At 38.2% G+C, this 26,238-nt stretch overlaps 1 protein-coding gene across 6 annotated transcripts in view; it reads right to left on the bottom strand.

Annotated features, from left to right (window-relative positions):
* JAKMIP1 (janus kinase and microtubule interacting protein 1) overlaps nucleotides 1-26,238 on the bottom strand; it is a 247,902-nt gene that overhangs the window by 97,120 nt on the left and 124,544 nt on the right. For 3 of the 6 annotated variants that reach the window (XM_037385135.1, XM_037385144.1, XM_037385152.1), the window contains 6 exons: nucleotides 23,369-23,470; nucleotides 20,258-20,311; nucleotides 19,173-19,238; nucleotides 15,593-15,661; nucleotides 12,294-12,371; nucleotides 10,500-10,703 (listed from right to left, as the gene is read on the bottom strand). In XM_037385135.1, coding sequence (XP_037241032.1) covers nucleotides 10,500-10,703; nucleotides 12,294-12,371; nucleotides 15,593-15,661; nucleotides 19,173-19,238; nucleotides 20,258-20,311; nucleotides 23,369-23,470 — 573 coding nt within the window. Of the gene's footprint in view, nucleotides 1-7,625; nucleotides 7,900-10,499; nucleotides 10,704-12,293; nucleotides 12,372-15,592; nucleotides 15,662-19,172; nucleotides 19,239-20,257; nucleotides 20,312-23,368; nucleotides 23,471-26,238 lie in introns of those variants that run through there. The other 3 variants (XM_037385171.1, XM_037385161.1, XM_037385179.1) reach the window with 3 other exon arrangements.

Consider the following 26,238-nt stretch of genomic DNA (forward strand, 5'->3'; position numbering starts at 1 on the left):
CTTGCCAGCAGGGAGCAAGCAGCGGGGCCGAAGAGCCACCCTGCGGTGCTGCACTAACAGCAGATGGCTCTGCCAGCACAGCCGGGGCTGCGGCAGCCACCTCCGTTCGCATTGCCAGACAGCTACAGAACAAGGATACTAAAGATGTACAACACATGCCTTACTTGTTACTTAAGTGAAATTTGAACAGACTTTTAAGTTCCATTATAAAATTTCTCTTAAGGGTCGTTACATATATGTGATATATACAAAGGTAGGTAGTACGGCTACAAAACCCTGATGGACAGCCTGAAAACGCTAACGATTAGGTAAGAGAGAGAACGTCCAGAAAGTTCAGGCAGCTAAAGCATACATTTCCTTTGGAAGCCTATAGTGCCAAGGCAGGCACATGACCGAAAGTCCGCTAAAGCACACCTATCATGGGTGCTTTATATATCACCATATATATATATGATGTTACTTTATGGAAGTTTACCATTCGTCATTTCCAATTGTACAAATTATATGTTCGGTGACTGCAGTGACCACATACTGCCCCTCCTCTTCAATCTCCGGTTACTGGAGACCTCCAGACACAAAGGGCTGTCAAAGTGCCCAAAAGCTGGAGATTAAACATTTTTCTCAGCAGAAGATTCCTCCTAAATGCTTATAAACCTCATTTCCCTTCACCTCATGATGGAAAGTTCGTCTTTCTGGGAAACAGGATACACTTCTTGAAGTACAATTACTCACATAAGCAACTCCTCTTTGATAAACTTGGATGGCAAGTGCCTTTAGTGCCCATCTTCCAGTACTGGTAGGGACATTAAGACACGTCAGCTCTTCCTTTCTGAAGCAGCAAAGCTTGGCCTGAGACACCCAGATGGGACTACACATTGCTACACCTCAGCAGTTCTGACCTTCGTGCAGAAGGGGAGTCTCTAAGTTTGCATGGAGCATTGCTTTACAGGCAGTGTGCCGCCTGAGCTGGCCTGTACAGAACCCATTCAGGTGTCTCTGCACCTACAGCTCAGCTTTCCTGACAGTGGGATAATTTCCTGAGAGATTTTTGTTTTCCAAATACATCCAAACTCAGGAAAAGCCTAGAAAACGCTAGATCCAAATTCATTATTGTAATGCCTCCTTTGTACAAGGGTGCAAACAAAGGGATAATACAGTTTTAAAAACTGAATTAAAGGCAATTGCTTCCTCACAGACCATTCAAATCAGAGGTCAGGTCCAATGGAATAATATTAACGCATTGCTAGTGGAGAACCAGCTACGTACTGGTTTCAAAAGGGAAATTCCTGTAATTTTGAGCACGGTCTGGCTCCTGTGGCTGTTCTGAAACCTCAGGGTTGCAAACCACATCTCTGGGATGTTTGAGGAATCAAGGTTTAGGTGAAATGCAAGCAGCACAACAGTGCACATGTGTCTGGAAATATTCTGCTTTCACTAACAGAGAAATTCCAATAACACAGGCTTAGAAAACTCAGCTTGCACTATGGAGCAAAGAAACACAAATAATGAAGCAGGTATTGCTCTTCCATTACTTAACATCAAACAATTTAGCCAAAATGAATGTATTGCTCTATTAAGAAAAAAAAAAAAGTTAATTGCGTTCCCACACAGTACATGAAGTTCATGTGCCCAACTTGTGTTATAATAGCAATCCATCTACATTAAGTACCATTTCCATTAGTATAGCACTGGTTGTAAAGGAGGGCTGAAATAAATGGAAATCCTTCTGCTGGGCTCAGTGAGCACTGGATTGCCGTCTCAGAGCTATCATTTTTCTGCTAGAGGCAATAAATCACCCCAGTAACAATTTGTCATCATTTTGAGATGGGAATTTTGAGATTTGTCATGGGAAAAACTTTAACATTACGAAGAAAGAAAAATGATCTGTGATATAATGAAGTGCCCTACTACTTTAAGATGCAAAGTTCAAATTTCCACCACCAAAGAACCAAAATATGTATATTTCCTCATTTGTTTCAGTTTTTCTTTCATGACACCTCACATTCTGATGAGAAATGGACCATTCTTTCTAGAATTACGTGGTCCCTTACATTCTGTTTTTTTCACCTGATCTCTCAGCTAGCAAACACAGATTCTTTTTCAGTGTTTTCTGTTTCATGGATAGTGATGCAGGCTAGACGAAGTGTACTTCATATCCAAGCCTTTTATCCTCTCCTATTCATTCATAGCATGAGCCAGTCATTCACAGTCCTGAACCAACATCTCACGTGGCTTCAAATCCTCAAGGAGCTTTGCCAAATGGGGAAAATGCTACCAGGAAAGGAACGCCAGTGCCAAATTTCATTTTCCAGAGAATGATGGTCACCTCATCCTTCATGTAGGTGTCAAGCTGCAGAACTGGTATCCTTGTTTCCTAGACAAGTGTTTAAGTAAAAAGCCCACCTGAACAAACATACTGTTTTACTGACAGCAGTATCAAGATCATCAGTTTATCTGGCTGCAAAATATGCTCCTTGCCATGCTACTATAGTCATGAAAACACAAGAATGTTCTTAATCAGGGGGTTTAGAAATCACCTTAATAGTTCCTGTAACACACTCATTGGATTTACGTTCATCAGCAAATCCAAGAAAACAATTTGATAATTTTAGCACAAAGCAGACAAAGAAGGATTTGCTAAGCTGCTTAGAGCCTCGCTCTGCTCTGAAATGTTGGAAAGGTTCAGGTTGATGTACATTCACAGGATAAGCACCATGGGTGGACTATATCAGACATGAACCATGTTTTGAATCTCTGAAGCCAGTTTATGATCAAGAATGTATACCATTCTGCAACAAAATTTAGCAAGGGAAGTATTTTGTCAGTCTGAGAAAGGGAAGGATCAATATTGTTTCATTATATCATTATTTAAAGCAGCTTCTCAACACTATTAAGACACAGGTATGTAAGATCTTTAATAATGTGAACAGCATAACTGTGTAACCTGTATAAATTTAAACAAAAGTGAATATAATCCGATGTGCCTTTAGCTATTATTCAATTAACTACGCTGACAGATAAAATTCCTTAATGAAAATATATTATTTTCTTGATTTTTTTTAAAAAAATCTAATACATGTTAACAGCTGTTTCAAAGCCTCTACTGTGTTTATATACAATTTGCATAGGTAATTGCCATATGTATTTACTCAAGCTGTATGATCTGCTACTGTAAGGGCTATGGATTCAGTAATCCAAATGTTCCCTTTAGTCCCATATTCCCAGAATGTGATTTTGCATAATATAGTCATAAGGAAACAAGCAAGCACACTGTTACAGCATTAGCTTAAGCTATTTCTATTGCCATATTGTTTTACTTTATGAATGAAAACTTAATATAAATTTCAGCCAGTTGAATATGGTAATAATAGATCATTTTGCATATACTGTACCTCTCTGATTCTCACCAAGGTATTTCTTTACATGGCAGGTAAACATTTCATTCCCGTCTGTGTTCTGCATCTCAAGCATGATAATCCAATTAATAGTTACTGAAGTAGGAGAATTGTTGTTGTTAATCTTTATTATGCACTTGTAGTTTCTTTATTTGACTTCTCAAGGAGTAGTAAATCAATGAATTTTATAAATGCATTTAGCTTAAAATAAATATTTGTTATAAGCTGATACTGAATGACTGTGTACATAAAGATATGGCTGAATATTTACTAGTAAACTTGTTTTTTTTAACACTGTGAGTCTTAATTTATGCAAAACTACACCATATATTGATGCCTAACAGAAGAATATCAATAGTCCTATTACTTTTTACTAGGGAAAAACAATAATTAAAGCCACATTAGACATATTTATACAGAATGGCTATTCTAAGTCTATGTAAACTCAGAAGAAAAAAACACATTCCAAATCTTAAAACTGACTCCTTGACAGCCTAGACCCATTATCAGGGGTGGGGGGGAAGCATCATGTAATATTTATTTAGCATTAAATTTTGATTAATTTACATTCTGATATTATACGGCAAATTTCCAGGTAAAGCAATTATCATGATGTATATATGAATTGTGCATATGAAAACACATTTAATTTTTGGTTCTATAACAAACTTCACAACACTTTCTTTGTTAGACTTGCCTTTGCTCAGCTCCCACTGGCCTTACCTAAGGAACAGGGGGTATTCAGGGTTTCAGATGACAGAATTTCAGCCTTCAAACTTCAGATGAGGGTTTTCTGGATTCTAATATTACTCTAAGGCATACAGTTGCTCTTAACTTGGGTACAACCTCAATCACACCTTGTTTAGGACAAAGAGAGAAGATCTTTCAAATATATTTTGTAGGTATTACAACAGTCTTGTTATCGTCACTTTTTCAGACAAGTAGCATCACTAAGGCAGTTAGCAAAACAGGCACGATTTGATCTGAAGACTAAATATACAGAAAACCTACATAAGGCAACACTGTGAGATAAACATATAGAAATGACTAAAATTAACTCTCATTTGTCACACATTTCATCTGTGGGAAATTACGGAAGTTTATTGTGATATTGTCATTATAGCAGCAATGATGCCTTGAAAGACTCAATATTCACTCCTGCATGACAAATCAATACCACAGGTCAGCTATGATTAACCTAGTCATGATGTGTTTGATGAATACAGATGACAGCCATAATACCAGATGTCTTTAAGAGCAATTAATGAATATAAAATATGCATTATCAACAGTAATCTATTATATGTTGAACAGCAAAGCACAGAACATTTCTCAACTGGAAGCATTAGTAATAGAAAAAAAATAATCACTGGTTGCCCTATGTATTCCTCTTCATGTATAGTTATATGCAAATAGCTGGGAATGAGCTTTGCTAGCACCTTAACACTTCATATTTAAAATAAAAACATTAAACCAGATCATATATAGATAAATAGATTTGGATGTAAAATGATCTAAGACTTTCCCCAACTATTATTGTGTAAGTAACTTTAGTAGTAATACTTCTACTTTCTAAATAGTGTGACAAAGCTGTGAGTTTTTGACCAAGCCAGCCTCTCTGGCACACGGCAACAAGCCAGGGGAGGTGTCGTCTTTAATTTGTCCTCCCTGACACAAGGCAATGTGCCAAAGAGGACAAATTTAAGACAACCTCCCCACACCTATCAGTGAGGTACACTGAGCACAGCACCCTCTCTCCCTTTCTCCCACTCCTAAGAGCCTTCCCAGTCAAACATCAAAACTTCATAATGCTCCTTGAATGAAAAAGAGATGGTCTATCAACCGTAACAGATTACATAGCAAAGGGGAGCAGATCAGCTGCTGGATTTATCCAAGCTTTACCTGAACCTCTGTAGTATATCAAGTGGCAAATCTCATATTCCTACTTCACACCCACAGTTACTGTATTAATATATTTTTTTTTTTTAAATGAAGCTTTTCAGGAAATAAACCACAACAAAAACATATGTATTCCAAATGGCTGAGCCAATATGATCTTATAGATGTGGTGGCATCCAGCCTTATGGATTTGTAAACAAACAACTCTCCCAGTGTGAAAAGGGTGTCCTACCAACGAGAGAGCAGGGAGAACTCATGGAGGAACGTCATCCACTATAGCTTTGTTTGACCTTCAAGCAGTGAGAACTTAGCTCTTCAGGTCAGAAAAAAAAGGAATGAAGAAACTTAGGAAGCCAGGAAGAAAAAAGGAATAAAGGAAATTAGTTTGGTGTTTCTGGACTTCAAGATATATTTATATTTTGACATTTCCGGACGAAAAAAAAGACATCACTGCTTCTGCCTCTTCCTTGGTCTCCATGAAAAAAAGTGCCTGAGGCATTGCATTTGCAGTGAATCCTTCTTTACAGCAGTGACATATAGAGGTCAATTTTGAGTTATTGTCAAAGGATTGTCCTATGTCTTCTTCTAGTAAAATATGCAAATAAAGTAGCAATTTCTGCTCTTATGACAATGATTAATCCAACTTGGTCACAGGAGTAAATGCTATAGTTTAAAGAAAACATAGTTAAAATATTTACAGCTATATTCCAGCTATCTAGTGTGGAAATTTGGATGTCTTCAACATTCCACAGATGTATTATATTCTCATCTAGAACTGAAGCAATGGTTTGGTTTACTCTGTAAAACTGAGTTCAAGAATATTCTAACCCAAGTTATAATAAAACACCCCCAGCTTAGTACAGTACAACAGGGCAACTTGGAGGGAAAAAAAGTTTCACACTTTTTGATGCCACAATGAACTAACACATCTTTTGCATTTTTTTCTTACGTTTTTATACAAATATAAGACTGCTCAGGGAAACCATCAGATTACATTAATAAAATCTGTCTCTCATATCCCTTCTGATTGGCAGCAATTGTTTTTGGAACTGAGTTTGTGTCAATCTGCTGTCCTTCAAGGATTTTCTAGCTTCTCTTTGTATTTAAAATAACTTAAAATGAAATCAGAATACATTCTATTTCTATCATAATTTTCCTCGTGTTTGAATACTGCCAACAGTGCAATTTGAATTGATCTATCATAATTTAAAGCTTGGTTCTGATTACTTTCCTCAGTTTCTTACTCTAAAAGGAGCTACAGTCAAATCAACAGGAATATATTTCAAGTTAGATCACATCTGGTTTACATAAAGCATAACCTGACATGTAGAAATTTATTAATTCCAGCAGATTACGATTAACTATGATGCTGTGTGGATTCTTTCTGTTGTTTTTTGGTTTGTTTTTTATTTCTTCTTAGTTTGCTTAATTAAGAAATTGATATCACTACTTTAGAAACACATTGTATTGCTCTGCTTGAAATATTTTTTCTCAGAGATGGTTTTTGTAGCTACACCAATGCATTTTTCTCTCTCTGTAGAAATGGTTTATCACGTGGGAGATATGGATTACCCTTCTTAACAGAACTCGATAGTAATAATCTTCACATTTTCCAAAATGCACAAAAGTCATGCCACTGCAGTGATTAGATCACAAATGTTACTTTTAAATGAAGTCCTGCTAAAAATAAACCAGACATTGATTTACAAAAGCTTATAATAACAGTGTAGCACAACGAGACATTTTTGATGGCAATATATACAGGAACGGCAGTTGAACTGCACATACCCTATGGCTAGAAGCAAGTATCACAAGCTGCTCAGGACAGATTTTTAATTAAAATATATATTTTGCTTCCTCCAAATAGAGAGGATGGTGTAAATCAAAGCATCTTCTCTGACTTCAGGGGAGTACTGTGAATATGTTTTAGCTGCGGATCTGTCCCCTAGACCTGCATGTTGCACTCTGGGTTTAATAACAGCGTGGTATGCCTTAGCAAGCAGATCTAATCACACAGTCTGTCTAATTGGGCTCCACAGAGGCTTGGTTTCCTTAACACACAATAGGTATACATGAGTGGTTCCATTTATATACTAATGAACATTAATAATGGGGGGCTATACTGCCCAAGATGAACAGACCTACCAATGTAGAACAGGGCCTAACATCCTAAAATGCATTTATTTAATTGGAACAAAGTCAATACCCAGTGGCTGGGAACTAAGGCTTTATATCTGGACAAAGCAGCACACACGAAGCAGCAGAGGCTCACATTTGGACAGCAGTTTACCCACTTTCTTATGCACGTTCCTGTCTCTTTCAGACAGTACATTCCCCAGGAAGAACATTTATCAGCTCTGTAACACCAGCATCTCACAAGCTAAATCCTGAAAGTCCCTACACGAAGCAGTTCACCTGCAATGAAACCCTGCAGATCCACCTGCAGTGTTCATCCCATGCATTGCCACTTCTGCATCCTCCAGTATGGCCAAGGATCACTTGCACGCAGGAGAGAACTCCTCCTTCTCCATCATCAGATCTTCTTGGACCCCCACTCTTGTATGTCTGACACAGAAACTCTGACCCAGAGAAGGCTGTAGCCAGCCTGCCAGGATAAGCAGAGTTGTTCTTTTGAAGCCCTTGTATCAGGCAGACCATAAGGTAACGGAAGCAAAGAAACAGGCCTTCTGGAAGTGATCAAGCTTCCAGAGTTTCAGAGAGTTTGGAGTCTTTAATACATGGTTTCTGTTTCAGGGGAAGTTGATAGTGTTTGCAACGAGAACATTCTGTATTAAGTCTGGAAGAACCATCACGCTGTCTTACCATTCTCTTTAGCCTCTGCTTCAGCAGAGTCAGAAGTGCCGTGCATACCACAAAGGCACTGCAGACTGCACAGATATGGCCAGGTCTAGACTACAGTTTTCCTGGAATAAAGTGTAATGGTGTTTGCTAATGTCACAATGTCAGCAAAACCTCTCGGTAGCCATAAATATATCAGTAAAAGAGGGGATTAATTTAATAGAGCATCTAGGGATGTACTATACTTTGAGCACCTTCATCCATACATTAGGAGTCTGCCAACACAAGTATGGTTCCATTTGTGCAGCATTCAGCTTCTGTCATCTGCTAGTGTAGATGAATGCAATCCCATGAGAATTAGCCCTGACACTACTGATCCCTCCTAGGGTTGTTTTTTGTTTTCTTGTTTTTAAGTCGTGGATATTTGCATAGAACTACTAGGTTATTGGTGTTGACCACTGGTCCCATAAGGACCCACAAATACAACCTTCAAGACTTAACAACTGAGAACAATCTGAGTAAAGGATTTCAAATGCAATCTGTTAATCTCCCATACTCCAGGCAAGTTAACTATCATCTTTGCCTTTGTTTTTCCTGTCTACTATGGGGGGTTAAAAATAGATGACTGAAATACTTAGCTCCTTATTAAGCAGTAGAATTCACTTTAACATGTCCTGCAGGGCTGTAACATTAGCGTGTCTAATGAGATGGGCACAACACTAAAATAATGACACACTATAAAATGGACCTGGAGACAGGTACATAAACATCCATGGCTAACGAGGCCATGTTTAGGTTAGCATTTTTGTTCAGAGCCGGAGTTTTCTTCCAAACTCACTATATTTAACTAAGTTGTGGAGCAATCTCTCAGTACAGGAATTGGATTCAAACTGAAGATCTGCTCCAGATGTGCACCTAAAGTGCTTTGCCTAATAGTGAGCAGGCCATGGGACCAAATGGAACATAGTCCAGATTAAACCCTTAATATGCACATAGTATGGATTTCGAGTCCTCAGGAACAACTGTTACACTCTTCAAGCCTACTCCTATTTTTCCTTCCTTCTTGCTAATATTATATGCGCCTAAATCAGAAGCTCTGCTCAGGTGTTCCCCCAAAACACACTACAACAAGGGTTACAAAAAGGTCCTAGCCAAGAATGGCTAGACAATACCAAATTTCATATATTTACTCTCTTTCAAACACTTGTAGCATCAGCTTGTGCCTACTTTCTCTGGCTTTCTGTACACCATTGCTGATCTGACACCCATTAAAAACAAATTCCTCTCCTGATCTCAATGTTTCATGTTCCAATCCAAGGGAACATAGCACAGGAGTAAGAGAAAGGAGACTTCTAGGGAGTCAGAGTTCAGCTCTCAACAGTAGCACCTGCTCTTAACTCTGCAGGATGACAGGAGATGATCACAACAGTGCTGGGTCAGTACATTATATCAGTTGTGGTCTATATTAATCTACAAAGCCAACCTGGACAGAGAGAGGCTTGAACTAAGCTCAGTGCGGTTCTTGCCCTAGAACCAGCATCCAAAATAGCAACAACATCTCCACAGCACGGTTTGGCATTTACAATATGTGATTCCAGATTTGCACAGAAAGTAGCCAGAACAACTGGAGAGCAGTCTTCAAGATCTAGGACATCTGGCTGCAACTTCCAGAGGCTACTTTAAAGAGGAACCAAAATCCTTACGAACAATTATTCCTGCTGGAATAACACCCTGAGACATGCAGCTCTCTTCTCTCCCTGAATATTTGCACAGAAAAACTAGCAATCTTACCAAGAGTCAATAATCCCTGTGCTTCCATAGGCCAGGACCTTGCCTGAACTCAAGATGTCAATATTTGTCCTTAAGGAAGTGGTTTAGACAGACAAGGCTTTTTTGAACTAAAGACCTGAAGTTTTTAAAATGGCCTCTTCAGAGACTTCCTATGACTGCCTCTTTTTGTTGTTGTTTAAAAGATGTCACAAATAGCTACAAGAAATAAAAAGGTGGGGGCGGGGAGTATAAAAAACTTGGATTCCTGTAACTACTCCTTCTGCCTTTTCTCTTTTCCTAGTGTCACACTCTTAAAACCTCCCATTCCAGCTTTTTCTAATTTAGGCCTTAAACTTGCAGCAAGCTCTCTTGGAGCCCTGTGGAAGACTGTGTGGTTGTACACACAGTGAACAGGTTGTGCAACAGGACCTTGTAGTGAGACAGTGACTCATTTTGCGTGTGTACCATGCCCAGCACAACCGGGTCCCAACACCGCTTGTCCCCTTGACACGGCAGCAATACAAAGAACAGACTCAGTGTAACTCAATGGGGTGAGGGTGAAGTGATGCTGTTGTACGGGCAGTGGTGGCAACCACAGAGGTAACACGGAGCGGGAGGGGAGAGACGCGGGATTACCTGCTGGGCTTGCTGCAGCAACTCCATTCGCTCGTGCAAGATCTGGCTGTCAAACTCACGGCTCTGCCTCAGGATCTGCCGCCGCACCTTCTCCACTGCCGCTCGCAGGTCCTCCCTCTGGGCTTCAGTCAGCGACTCGCTCGCTCGCCTTCCTGGGTCCTGCTGCAGGGCATTATACAGCGTGGCTTCCAGCTCCTGGATTTTCTAATGCAACCCAAATCACATACAGACAGGCTGCCATTTGAATCCAGCAAGCAAACGCCCCACCAACAGCTAGAGGAGAAGGCTAGCAAGCGAAGCCTTTGGCAGGAGGGAAGGACAGACACAGACAGGTAGACAGAAAGTGGCAGTTGTGAGCAGTGAGGAGCATTCCACACAGAGTGCATGTAGCCTCCTTACTTACTCCTGACTTACACCCAGGCGATGGTTCCCATTCTAGTAAATGATTGATTTCTTCTATTTAGGGAAGATTCAGATGACAGGTCTGCGTTCAATATGTGATATAACCCCAATTCCTGATGCTGAACGTTACAAAATTAATGCAAACTAACAACTTCCCTTCAACTGCAACTGAATTGTTAAGCCACCCTATAAAATAAAAGGCCCACGGAGAGAACCGTGAACAACAGAAATCTTAGTGTCTCCCTCTCCCCTCCTGTCATGTCATCCCCTGCTCAGTCTGCGTCACTGGCTTAGTTCCAAGTTGCCATAAGCAATGAAAAGGGGAACCTTTGCACACTTGTATACTCTAATCCCTCATCAATGTCTTGCCATTTGCCAGACTCCTAACCAGATTCTCATGCGCTGACTGAGGCTGCAGCACTCTGCAAAGCAGACAGCACAGCAGAACTTCACATCCACATGGAGAACTGGATTCCCAAGAGTAAAGAAAGCAAGGAATCATGGCAGGGTTTCCTTGACTACTGGGGTTAACATGATCCTATTAAAAACCAGCATCTAGACTGATGATATTTGCATCAGGAACATCTGACAACATCCCTTTAGCCGTCATAACACCTTTGTGAGGTAGGTAATTCCATCCATATTAGGGATGCAGAAACAGCTGCACAGAGAGGTTAAATGGCTTGCCCAAGGTCACAGTGCTAGAAATAGAACCTGCTTGCTTTTATCTCTGTTATCTGCTCTGAGCACTAGACCTTGCCTTTTTTCTGAAAACATTTTCCCCAACAGAAATATTTACAATGTATAAATAATTCTTCAGGCCATTATATTTTGATTTTCTGAAGTCTCGCTATTAACACAGTTGGGGGTTCATTTTTACCAGTTCCTAGATAATTCCTAATTGTTGCTTAGCCTGAGAGAAGGCAAGGTTGCAGCTTCCCTCTTGAAAACTGGGAAGGATAAGGTTGGATAGGAGCGCACACGAAGGAATTGAATAGGAAGAAAAGGCATTGCCAATTTAGGATAGGTTAGCAGCAGTGATATTTACAAATGCTTAGGGAAAAGAAATATCAGAGAAGTTCTAAAGTAATTTCTGGGGTGTTTTACCAGTCATGGTTTTGTGCACACATAAACCAGTTCTTCCCATTCCAGATGTGCTAATGAGATGTTCACATATTTCAGAATAAAGAATGCAATGCAAAAACGTTACACTTCCGAAGACTATAATCCATTTCCTAAGTCTCCCATTAAGTGATATCAGATTTCCTATTCTGGCAGAAAAAGAAATCAATTAAAAATGAACCCTATTTATAATTACAAGAAAAAATCCCAACAACTGTATTTTATCAAATCTGTTCAAATATGAAAATTTAATGACTGTTCTTTTCCTACCATGTATGCCTGGTCCAGAGCTTGTTTCCTGTAGTCGAGTTCTTCCTCTAAATAACCCTTCTGTTTACTGAACAGGTCCTGAGCAATAATAAAAACAAGGGAGTGTTTGTTCTTTATCCTAATTCATGAAAAATCATAAATGCCATCATTTTTACGTGAGCTTTCCACTTGAAAGCAAAAGAAAATCTATAGCCAATGACCACATTCATCCTAAGGATATTTGGGATATCACGTTTACAACGTTAGCACTTAAAAATACGTGTATCATATTAACAAGTTGTACCTAGCAATCACTGACCTCTACACCAGTGTACAAACCTGCCCTGACCTGACAGATGTGCACACAACAGCTAGAAGGTTTGCAGGAATGTGCGTGCATGTGACCCCACAGTAATAACTTACACAGAGCGGGCTGCGGGACAGGAGAGAGAAACACAGCTGAGGGCACACTATATTCTGAACATATCCAGCCTATACCCTTAAGGAAATCACGGGGCAAACTCTAATCTGTCTGTTCTAGGGAGGAAAGGAGAACAGGCAAGGCTGCAGCTGGGTTCTGCAGCAGCATTCCCTGACGCATTACTGAAGCAGAACTAAAAAACTCAGTTCTCCACTTGTGAAGGTTGGGAAGTCAATTTGAAATGGGTCAAGTGATACCCAGAGAGGTTAAGTGAGTAGCTGAAGAAGTTTTCAAGACACCTAGGATTTACAGGCAATTTTTGCTTTTGTTTTATATTTTTATATATATATACACACAGACATATATAAAACACAGGCTGGGATTTCAGTGGAACTCAGTATCCAGAAGCATGATGTTGCAAGAAAGTTGCGGACATTTTTATGGTTGTCTGAATAGTCAAGTGAGTACTGACTGGTGACAGCGCTCTTGTAAAATATGATTTTAGAGTGTTTTGGATGACAGTTAGTCGAACATAAACCAGTTACTTGATTTTATTATCTTTTTTTTCAAGGCAGGTTTTCATGCTCAAAAAAAAGAAAGCAGAGGAACTCTTTGATTGAATTCAAAATTTTCCATCATTCTTTTTTCTATTCACCAAACTTGCATTTCCTCAACGTATAGAATAAATGTCAAAGTAAATACATGAGGTTGTTGAGATGATTAATTGCAGCTTTTATTACAATATAAAAAAATCAAATGTTGCTGGTCTGGTGAGTGTTATTGGATGTTGGATTGCCTCAAAGTCACTTACTTGGCTGAATTTTACTTTCAGACATACATGTGGATTTCGGGCAGTTTTTCTGTCCGCTGTCAATGTAGCACTGGCACAGACTTTGCCTAGGCATGAACCATGATGATGAATTTTCACTCCAAACATCTGGTTTAAAACAAATCCATTCTGATCAGTGAATTAATGCTTGGGAGGGGCTCAGAGCACAGAACAACTTCAGATGACCTCCCGTTTGTTAAGAACGACTTATAATTGGTGGCAGCAGCAACACATACAACCAATATGAAAGGACTCAGAGGAATAAGCCGCTATTTGTTCTCTGTATAAGAACTATAATATTTACTGTTCAGTTGTTTGGGGTTTTTTTTTTAAACTTGGAGGTTTTTTAATTACTTATGAATTAATATTGAATTTAGAACCAAAGTTTAAGTCAGGCTTCGATCTCAGGGCTGGAATTCAGTTACCTGACATATGGTCGCCTATTGCTATTATAGCCATGCTAGAGCGTGCTACTTCAGCTGCTGGCCCAGAAGGGCAAGGATCTCCAGCTGGTCCTATAGAATATATTTCACACCCCCTTGTGGATATCTCCAGAACTCTGAAGAATGTAATACAGCATTAGACATCATGTTTATGCAACTGAATCCCACCCTCACTACCCAGGTGGCATTATTTTCTTATTTGGATTACAGTAACAGCTATACAAGATGCAACACCACTGTGCACTGCATAATGCATGGTAAAGGACGTGCCTGGTCCTAAAGAGCTTGCAGGTGCCTGACACCAGAGAAGCAGATTGACTTGCCCAAGACTGTAGAGAGCATCAGAGCCACCAACAGATTCCAGAATAGCAATGCAGATACCTTGATCATGTTGCTTCTCCAAAAGCTATTGTAAAAGCTAGCCACAAAAAGCAAGAGGGAAGGAGATGAGAACAGGACCTCAGACTCTTAACATGGGTTCCAAGGACAACTAAACCAGTGCTCATCCCTTCTGAAAGTGTCATGCGAGAATATTATTTCTAAACTCATTTCACAATTGAGTCAGTCATTGACAATGCAGAATATGTCAGCCTGCTATGCTAAAGAAATAGATATAGGGCTATCCAGAGTAAAACTTGAAAACATCACAGGCAGTGGGAAAATAACAAACCAAGTTAGAAAGAAAGTATTGTTTTCCAGTTCCTTTTATGAAAGAATCTAGTATTTGTGGGCACTTTCCCTTTCAGAAACCTTTGCATTTTTCCATAACAAAAGTTAAAGAAATACCAGATGTGGAAAGGATCATATCTATGTTAAAGTACAACCAGTATGATAAGCTACACTCAACAGAGGACACAGTCGGAGCACTTCTTTTTTCATTGTGGCCCAAATACACACTTCTTCAGTGGCCCTGGGCAAATCACTTAACCTCCCTGTCTCAGTTTCCCATTCTTTAAGATGAAAGTAATGCTAATTACTTAGCTACCTGTAAAAGGTGTGGCGAGGATTAATCAGTTGTTTGTAAAGCCATTTGAAGATGAGAAGCACAGCAGGCATGGTAAACCAATAAAACTGAACACTCATTCCAAAACTCTTTGTCCAACATATGGAGAAATAAGGTCAGTATTGCACTGAGTTTGTTATGCAAGACAGAACTGCTTTTGAGAAAACATTCTGTCTTTAAGCATGAAGGCCTTGGGGCAAGAAAGGTCATCTGGAGTAAGAGGTCTTTACAACTTGTGTAGAAGCTGAATACCAGAGAGTAAAGGAATATTCTTGACAATTCTGCTAAGGTGACCCCAAAATTAAAAAGACGATGCTGTTGCCAGACAAATTAATACACAGAAAGCACAAAGACAGTTTCACACTGTTTGGTTAATATGCTCTGTAAAGTTATGCCTTCATATCCTCATTTGTATATATTATGCTATTTTTGTTCTATGTAGATTTGTCAGTTCTGTCCCACCCCAAAGAATACAGGCAATAAATCATTCTAGAAACTGCTTCCCTATTTTACCATGAAGCAATCTCTGTTAAGCAGAGAAAGGCATCAAATCAACCTGTGATGAAGTTTATATACATTCCCTTTTTAGCTAAATGAATTATAACTTTAGTCACTGTTCCTTACCTTTTCGTTCTCCAGGTCTAACATCTTCTGTGTCAGTGCAGCTTCTGTCCCCTCTATTTGTTTTAACCACTACATGAACACAGCAGTGTGAAGAGGAAAAAAAAATATTAAAAACACAGAGGTTTTGAAATATTTGCACTAAACATTTTGCAAGTTTGTTGCTAACACTCCCAGCCATATGCTTTCCGCTTACTACCTACTCACTTTGAAGTTACACATGAATAAACAGGTTGTGAAAACACAGGCAGAATAGAGGACCACAGAAACGTACCAAAGACTAACAAGTGGAGGTTGTTTTCCTACAATAAATTGAAGGGTTTTCTCCCTGTAAAGTTCAAAATATAAACCAGACTTGGCCCAAGAATGCAAAATCAACCCGTTTCCAACTTGGTATACCTATTGCTTGTTGGTATGATTTGCAAAACCATCATATGACCTCAGGGTGTCAGTCCTGCATTTTTTCAGATGGCGATTTAAACAAAAGACAAGGCAGCAAACTTGATCCTTTATTTTGGAGTTTGCTGCACCCTTTGTGGGAGGAAGCTCACTTCTAAAACATTACTAATATAAAGGGAACAATAAAATGGACAGACAGCTTGAAGGTCATGCAGTTGCTACCATGAATCCATTACCATTCTGCTCATAAACAAAACAACTAGAATGAAGAAGAATGGTCATTGCATTCCAAAGGTAAAATTACATACTGTAATAGCTAAATGCATGGATAGAAGGCTCTTGGTTAATTACTAACCATCACTAGCATTATATTAATATTCAGCATTTAAGATTATCATAACGGATGGGAATGCTCAGTTCTGAATTTCCTTATGGTCCACAATAAGGATCAAAGACTGGCTTACAGAGAGAATGATTTACACATTTAGGGTTTTGGTGCATTCATTGGGGCTCAGCCTCAAAGGAATTAACGACATATCCATTTTTTCCCAAAGATTTAGATAGGAAATCTGCAAACATAATTTACAAATAAGCAAAACATGTACACACTACTTTATCCTTTTTGGACCTTCAACTATTTAAGAGGCTGGTGGATTAGAAGGGCAACTTCTTTTATCTAGTTAGTAGGTTTAGCTTTGTGCAGAGCTGATAAAAGTGAAGAGGAACACCGTATTCCCCAGTGATTCTGTTTTCATCATCTTTGTTTTCTTCATTTTGAAGGTGACAGACTGAAGATACTCCTAAGGGAAGCCTCACCACTGATAAAGGATTCAGTGAGACAGTGAGCATTCTGATCCCTTGAAATCAATAGGAATGGGAGTCCTCAGTATCTCTCACAGCTACCCTCAATATTTGCAGATGAAAGGGTTATCTGCAAACATTAGAGGTCAAAAATTTTTGAAGGTATGGATGATATGCAAGACTAAATGTTGATTCCAATCTTCCTATGCCTATAAGCCTTTCTGGAATCCAGGGGCACAGAAGAGACAGCCGTGTATTTAGGAGTGGTAATCAGCTGTAGCATTCAAAATAAGCTTCTGGAATTGTGCCAGCAAAACCCAGAAACCTTCCTTGCCTGGCAGCTTGATTTCAAAGGATCACTTCCAGTGCCTGGGTATAACAGATTTGATCTAAATAAACAATGAGTGTGATAAATAAGCACATGTGACTATAACTAGCGCATCTATACCTGTAGTGCCATTTCTTCACAAAAGATCACATGAGATTATTATATATGATAGTTTCCTGTAATTAAAAACTACAGGAATACACATGGGAAGCTGTCTGGCCTGTATTTAGAGGGACATCTGAAATGGTTGCATTACACTGGAGAAGGCAGTGGAGTTGCTTTATATTTTGTTTAATCTAAACTCAGTGTATGCACCCAACAGAACTTACATTAAAACAATCACCCAGTCTTACTTATCAGATTTTGCCTGATTTTGTCTGTGATGTAAAACATGGTATTACAAAGCACGTATCATGTTTGTTTTCTTAAGGACAGCATAAGAGTGTTTTCTGTTATTCTTTGTCTTACTAAACTTTGGACAAGGATAGTGCCTTCTGTTATTGAGAAAATCAGAGCCACTTGATTAGCCTGTACCTCAAATGTGCACCATGAAAAAGAGGAAAATGTTTCATGCTTCTTAGAGTACCCTCTGTTACCAGCTTGTACTTATTACTGTGAGGCACTTCACTAAAGTGGCCCAAAATGGATAAAGTCCATACATAACACACTCTCATCTCATTCTTTAAATGCTGTCTATTTATCTATACAAGTTAAAACTAAAATATCCCTCCATCTTTCTGATGGAGTGTTCACTTTCTGTAATAACCATATCACCTGATAAGACCACAAAAATCAAAAATCTGTTAAAATAAACTAGGAACTATGGCCAAAAAGAGAGAGAAAAAAAAAGAGAAATGAAATTATAGATCAACTTCAGCATAAATAAAATCTCTATTGTAATTGTATGTTTCTATTCATTTAAGGAATTATTTCAGTTGACAAAGCTTCCAATTCCTTATTGCTGTGATCAGTAACTAATGGAAATAATTTGTAGATTACAAAATGTATGTTTTATTCTGCATCACTGGCACAAATTAAACAAGCCTTCTAATTCCAGTGGTACTTTTTTTGCATAAACACTAATTTACTTGAGCAATAATAAACCAATCCAGTCCCAAAAGTCTGGCCAGCTTTGCTCTGTCTTAGCCCTGTGTACTGGGGTTCTTCCACTTTCCTTAGTGGATGTAAAGGGCTATGATCATCACCTCTTCTTTTTAATTCTATAATTCAATAATGTAATGAAAAGCATATGAATTTTAGCACTTTTCCTTTTTAGTATTTTGCTTATAGCAATTACTCACTTAAATCAATGATTATTAAATTACTTAATTTAGATTATCTACGTTAAGATATTTAGTTAAGTAGGTTATCAAAATTATACCAATTAAAGCATTTATTAGAAAATGCTCAAATTTTAATTTTAAAGTTCTGATTCTGACTTTCAAGAATGCATCTAGGAACAATTTAATAGAAGCCCATGAAAAGGACAAAGCTTCTTCAGAGAAAAAGGTGAGTCTTAGTTCTAAACATCACCTTTACTCATACACAGATTATTTTCTCTCCATAATTGGAGAAGTAAAGAACTAGCCATGCAGAACTGAGCAACCTGACTGATTACCTATCTTATACAAACTACTTTTATGCTATCTATGCCAGCTAACTTACAGAAAAAAGGACTACAGACCACCTGGAGCTTTTTGGCTCATAAATATGAGCCCAAGATGCACCAGGGTGGTATGACTTAGCACTTCACAGCAAAGCTCCCAGAGAGCTGAGGACACTGGCATTTCTGAGAATGAAGTCCCTTTTAAGTGGCTTTTTGGTACTTCATGTTAAGGGAATATCTCCAAAACATGTTTTTATTTTTAAATTTGATTTATTTTTAAGTTTGGTTTGACCTCAACACATCACAATCCCAACAGTCATGTAAGGACGAATACATGCTCCAGTCCAGATGACTTGAACAGAAAAGCCATGCTTCCCTGGCAAAGTTATGTGATATCTTAGAAGGCATGATGAGTCTTTAGGCAGACAAAAATCTTTACTGAATTCTACCTTTTCACAGAGCGAAAGCACAGTCCCAGCTTGGATTATTGCAACCTGTTCTTCGTTTCTCAAATTCTAAAATAAAAAAAAGACGCATTTTAAATTGGATTGGAAATCCTTCCTTTAACACAAGCCATAAATTTTAACTATAAAGAATAAATCAACTATAACATTTAAAATTTTATAAGCGTGACCAAAAAGGGTCCTATGATTGAAAGTATTAAAAGCTAAAGCAAGGGTACTTAGTCTCCACTCTATTTTAGTACACCAGTCCCCACAACACTTTTGCAACAGTTCATTATTCAGTGAAAATTAAGTGGTTTCTGTCAGAGATTTTGAAATGTCTTTTTTTTCATTCCTAGCCAGAAAAATACCTGTTCACTGGACTATAGCCCTGCAGCAAGTTAATCCCCCCCTCATGCACTACAGAGCTAGATTTCCTATTAACAAAACAAATGCAGACAAAGTACCACAGAAACCTCCACAGAACTTTCAACATAAAAGGCAAATCTAGAGCTTAAAGCTAGCATTATAGAGACCTCAAACTGTTAAAGCTACCTATAAACTGATCCTAACTCCACCAACGTTTTTGCCCCAACTGCATGACCAAGATTTTATACTGTATTTGGCAATACAGGGCAAGAAAGTGAACCAGTTAGTTATCCTTGCCCTTTCTCTCAGAAAATCTACCCCTGGCAGAAGCAACCTTCACACTGTCAGATGCTATTGTTACTACTCAAGAGGTCTCACTTTGACTTCCTTATTTTTCTCCCCTGTTTTGTATCTTTTCCCTCTGCCTACTACAGTGCCTTTTTCTCATGTCATTCAGCCAAGATCAAATCTCATCTTGAGAAAATACTTTGCATACTTGAGAAAATACTTTGCAATAGCATCACTTTACCCAGAAGACTTTCTTTTAAGTTTGTAAAAGTAATACTTAACCATTCATGTTGCTCATGCAAAAATAGGCATATAAAAATCACCCTGTGCATTTTCTTGAATGTTATTTTCTGTTGTGGGGAAAAAACAAACAAACCCCGTGCTTTAAAATAACCATAAAACTAGAGGTATATTTGAAATTAAAACTTTGTTACCCCATTATCTCCAAGAATATCTAGCTTCTTCATAAGTTCAGATATATTCACATCCTGAAAAAGATGTTCAACACTTATTTTTCATAAAGTCGGCGAGAAACAGTTTTTATATGCTACATTTTATGTACCCTCTCTTCATTTCTGCATGCAAAGAGACTTGAAACGTAAGCAAGTGAAACCTTAGTTTTGCATCACAATTACAAAAGTGTCACTGATACTTTCAGAGGCCAAATCAAATGTCACTCTTGGTTATAGCAAGCAACCGGGATGTCTGCGTATAAGGGCAGAATGTTCCTGAACCATTCATATTTATCATCCCATTGATGCAGGAGATGACAGATCAAAACTGATAAACAGGCTTAAAGGACTGTTTTCCCTGTTTGTTTGGAGCACAGCATCAAGTACATCAAGCTACAGAAGATAAAAGGACAGAGAGCATGAATGAAATAATTGCTAAGAAGGTTTGCTGAGTGGTTTGGGTTTTATTTTCTTTGTCAAACAAAAGCACGGAGTTTCAAATCAGCCTTACAATGTTAGGAGGGAATATACGTGGTGGGCTGAACACTATCACTAGGATTCCAAATGCTATCAGCTCACAACCTTCGTGAGCAGAAAGACATGATCCTCTGCCAGTCAGCCCCCAGATCCACAAAAAGAAGAGAACAACCCATCCTTACTAAGGTCCAGACACTGAAATCAAGAAAAGCACTCCTCTCATACAAAAAAAAAAAAAAAAAAAAAAAAAAAGAAAAAAAAGAAGAAGAAAAGAAGAAAAAGAAAAAGAAAAAGAGAGAGGAATAAGTTCATATGATGTTTGTATTTTACACAGTGCCAAGGGCCAAGGTCCATCCCCAGGCCCTGGAACTCTGTTTTCTGCTTTAAAAAAGTTGTTGGAAAGCTTCATGGAATTGTTTAACCTGCACTAATTGCATTCTCCTGAATTAACCCGGACATGGTCGACAAGTTAGTGTGGACCAGGGATCATTCCCATTGACAGCTCATATGCAGCTACACTATTTGAAGCTTTGAAGGCTTGAGAGCGTGGGCAAAGACCCGTTCATCTTAGTCCGAAATGCTTAATACCCATGTGAAAAGCAAGGTAGCCTTGGTAAACGCTGGCACCTCAGCTTCGCATATTCAGCCCTTCTTAAGTCAACATTTCACAGACCTGTGCCCTGGCTCACTACTGTCATTACTTACAGGAGGTAACATGCTGGTTTGCATCTGTCTGTTGTGCAGCTGTATTATGTTGGTAGGCAGGGTGATCAATCTTTAAAATTTTTTAAAGCTAAATTAGCTATGCTTGCAAATTACATAGCTACACCAGAATATAATTGCTCATGACTGTACCTCAACAGACTCCAGTGAGCAAGGCTTAGTAAGAAATGAAAGATTTCCTGAAGACCAGACACAGATGTGGGAGAGAATCTACCGGTTAGTTCATCCTGGCTCTAAAAAAGGAATAATGTGTTCTGTCCAAGTTGGTCTATCCTGAGAATTTCCCTCCCTCTCTTCCCAAACACTTCAGCAGTGTCTCCAAATGTTACATTAGCTATTAAACAGTGCACATCACTAATTTTGGAATGGTGAGGAGCTTAACACACACTTGTGTTTGGACCAGTGTTAAAAACAAAACTATTGGTTATGACCAGCACTGACAATATTGAATGGAAATGTCTTTAGCTGCTCAGTTACACTAGTGAAGAATGGAATTCAGTAAGGTGTGCAAGTTCTTGCACCTATTGAGCCAGAAATACTCATTCTAATTCATTTAATTCCATGAGGAAGCATAAAGTAAGAGTTAGAAACCAAATCAGATTTTGCATTATTCTAGAATCTAATTTGTGACTGAAGGCTAACAATTTTGAAAGACACACAAAACATATACAAAGTCCGCAATTTCAGTATGACTGAAATTAGGTGACTGCCCATGCTTCCAGGTAAGTGAACGGAAATGCAGATTGACAAAACCACCTCTTCAGAATTGCAACAGAAGACGGTGGAAAACAATATGAATTCTAGATGGCGGTAAGCTGTACCTGCTAGAGCCAGCATGCAAATTCAAAGAACAGATAAGGTAAAAAGCAGGTCTGGCATCCCATGGAGGCTCTGTGTGAAAGGTAATAGGCTAGCTGATGGCCCTTGCTGTGGTCTGGGAAATGACTACCCAAGCAAACCTGTAGGTAAGAATCAAATTATAATTTTTTTCCTTTAAACTACTCAGCTCCCTAACGATATGCAACCTACAATTTCATTTTATCTCCACTACAGATAGTATTCTGCTTATTAAGGCACCGAACAGAAACAAGCCTTCTATATGAGGACTTGTAAACACAATTACAAACACAAGCATAAATTACTAGTGAGTGCCATAGTGTAACACATATAGAGATATTCCAGTTCAGTTACTCATAGAAAAGTTACCGTCACCTGTCGTGCAACTTTACTAACAAAGGAAGCCTGAATTCAGTCTTAAGTGGACCAGTATGCAAATCCATTTGTACAGCTAGACATTCAAGGCAGAACAGAAGTGAAAAGAGTAATCCTTGCTTCCTCATAGCAGAAGCTAACCAAGTAAGAGCCTGATGTTTATTGCATGCTTGATCTCCAATGACAAAGTCTCACCTATTCGAATGAGTTTTGGATCAGGCACTTCATGCTTCAAGGCCCTAGCCTAGGCAAATAACTTCAGCATATTAATTCAACTAGTGAAATACACAGGTGTTTCACTACACTAGGTGTAAAACAATAGGTCAATATCATACTTCTGACCTTAAATGAAAACATTTAATACCAAGAATGAAGCATTGTAGCATGCCTGACAATGAATCGCATCAACATCCACATTCTTCTCTGCAATGTATGTTTTTACAGAAGTTCCCTAAACGCAAATTACCTTGATTGACCAGCCTTCATTTTCTTTGATGAACTCCTGACAGACTACCAGATCATATGCTTATGAAGCCCTTTCCCCAGTTAGCAATACCTTTTCTTACTGTACTTTTTCAGATTTTCTTCCCTGGTAAATGGCAAACCACTTGTTTGGTTATCGGGTTGGTCGTTCTGAAAAGGTTCCGGGCCATCCAACTGTTACTAATGCTCTACATATACCTTTATTCCTTCCTGTTGACAGAACAGTTGAAGTGCACTTCCATTGTTTTCAGGAAAGGTGGTTATGTGAAGATTAAATGCCGGCGACCTTCGTTCTCTCTCCTGAGGAAAGATTTTGTTTAAAAACAACACGCGTGATTATATGCAAACATTTATTTCCCACCTTTACAAAACATACTCGTACATTAAAAAAAAAACAGGTTCCTATTTGTGTTCCAAATATATGGTATTTCCTCTTACTTTCACTGTATTTGAAGGATTTTGGCTTTAACTAAGCACAAAAATGGTTTTAGTTGCCACTGATTCCATGCACATACGGTTTCTGCAAAGTTAACTGGCACTCAGATGGAGGAGCCCTGGCATGCCAGCCAAGTAACTGAGTGGAGCCCTAAAATACTCTGTAGGTTTATGTTGATTTAACTATTGCTTTCTTTCATGGAACAAAGAACAGTTTAGGAAGAAGAAACTGCAGAAAACAATTCAAACTCTACCATGGAATAGTATTATCCCTGAAGATTTTCTCAATAAAACTAAGGCTGTGCATCTGCTCCTCGTTTACTCTGCAGTTAACCTTTGTATTAGAGCATGTAAAACCCCCAGTCCTGCTCACTGCACAACCTAGGATGTCTGAACATGTTGAAAGGCAACACTAGCTACACTTATGATATCCTTTCGTCAAAACTAAAAATGTTAAATTCCCACTTATCTAAAACTATAGTATTTCTAAAACTTATCCAGGTCATCTATTTGACTTTCATGTGTTTCTTCAAAATCCAACCTATTATTTCTTCAGAAGGCAGAAATACAGAGAAACAATAAATAAGCTATTTTATTTAAGTCAAATTTTAACATGCTTGTGAAAATGACTGGATTGAAGGCTCTGGGCAACCCAGGCACTGGGTCTTACTCTGAATTCTCTTTGGCTACGGGAACACAAGTGAGGAAAATCAGCTTTCCTCTTCATATTACAAGAGGTAGCACTGCAAGAAGAGCTTCACTTTCTGACAGTACAATGAGAGTGAGCTACTGCAAACATTTTTGCTCCTATGACAAACCATGCATGGGCCCATCTTCTAAAACACGAATTTAGGTGCTTTAGTTGATATGGCAAGCGGGCTGCATCCATTCACTTAAGCAAGTTAGAAAGCATGGCAACCCTTGTTCATTAACTAGCTTAAACCTAATTTGAAACTATAGGTGGGAAAAAAAGTCTCCATACCCTATACATTTTTGCCCCTTCATAGGATCAGTTTTAAAAAATATTTGCATTAACAGTGTAATTTTGAAATGGGTTTAAATGACCTAGGTGTTTTAACCCGAAACCAGAGGCTTGCTATTGCATTAAATTCACATCAATTTGCTTGCATTAAATGATAAATGGTTCTTTTCTACTCTGGCCTCATTTTCATCCAAAAGAATGTAATCAATCACTCTCAAAAAATACTGTCCTGACTACCAGAAGCATTCCTGACTTTACTAAAGCACTCACTTTGTCCATCACATTTGTGACTAGATGTTTGCCTATTAAGGGAAGAAAACAAAACACTTTTCTTACAATCATGCAAAAATGCTTGAATTGTTATTCTGTGAAACAAATCCTTAAAAATTTGGCACATGACACAACTCGACACATCACACTGAGCTATTTTTCATGTGATTCTTCCATGTGAAAAATACATTCATGAAGCATTTTTTTTTTGTTTCCTAAGAAAACTTTTTGGATTATTTTACTTCTAAGAACACTTATACATTAGGAAGCAGTTTCTAGTGTAACTGCCAATCCAAATGATAAATTGTTTGGTATTTTACTTTACAGTTGCTTAATAAAATAAAAAGATGTATATTAAAAGGCATGTTTATTTTCCTGAACATTTACTGAAATTCTACTAAACTAAGTTAATAATTTTGAATATAATGGGCTATGACATCAAAATATATGGTTGATAAAGGATTAAAACAAAGATTAAGAAATGTCAACAGCAAAAAGCAGAATGTTCACATAACAGGAAGACACGACCTTTCTGTCTTTATCAGAGAAGTTACACATGCCAAGATTTTTGGTGAAACGTGCTGGGTGATGAAAATTATGGAGGAGTGACAATGACAGGTTTCTTGGAGAGTTTATTCTAAATGGTGTTAAGAATGCTGATCTTTAAAACTGAACAATGTGTTATCAGGCAATACAACTGTGTGACAACAGTGCATCGCACACAACTAGTTTAGCATTACTAAATTTGACACGGGCCCCACTTACGAGGTGATGAGAACCATTGCTTTCTCCTGTGATACAGGCTACATGTTCAAATTGTAATTAACAAATAATTTATCTGTTACTTCGTTAATGCAAAGTATAGGGCAACAGACTGCTTTCATGTACAGAAGTTTTACTTGTGCTTCACCACTTCAACTTTGACATTCTCAGAGGGTTTTTGTTTCCCTTTTTTCATTGACTGAGGCCAATTATTTCCAGTACATGACCATTTATACCATCAGAAAATGGATTTCAGGTAAGAGAAATTCTTTCAAAGGTGCTATCAAAATGTGTTCTTTTAAGATAATTTTACTTCATATTAACATCATCAAGCTTAAACAAATGTAATTAAAAGCAATTATACATTGATGTGATGGATGTGTCAGATCTTTAGTCAGATCGCTGCATGCAAGATGTGAGAAGGTGTGTTAATTTAAACAATGCCAACCAAGGCTGTAGTATACATACCAAGTGATTTTACATGCAGGAAAGGAGCAGTTATGGAAATGAAACAAATAAAAAAGGCAAAATATTGCAAAACAAAATATTTTATTAGATGAAAAACAAACTATATGCAATATATATTAGCTATATTACATCTTTATAAACATTAGTGAGC

Source organism: Falco rusticolus, chromosome 1 (assembly GCF_015220075.1).
Source record: "Falco rusticolus isolate bFalRus1 chromosome 1, bFalRus1.pri, whole genome shotgun sequence".
NCBI classification, from domain to species: Eukaryota; Metazoa; Chordata; class Aves; order Falconiformes; family Falconidae; genus Falco; species Falco rusticolus.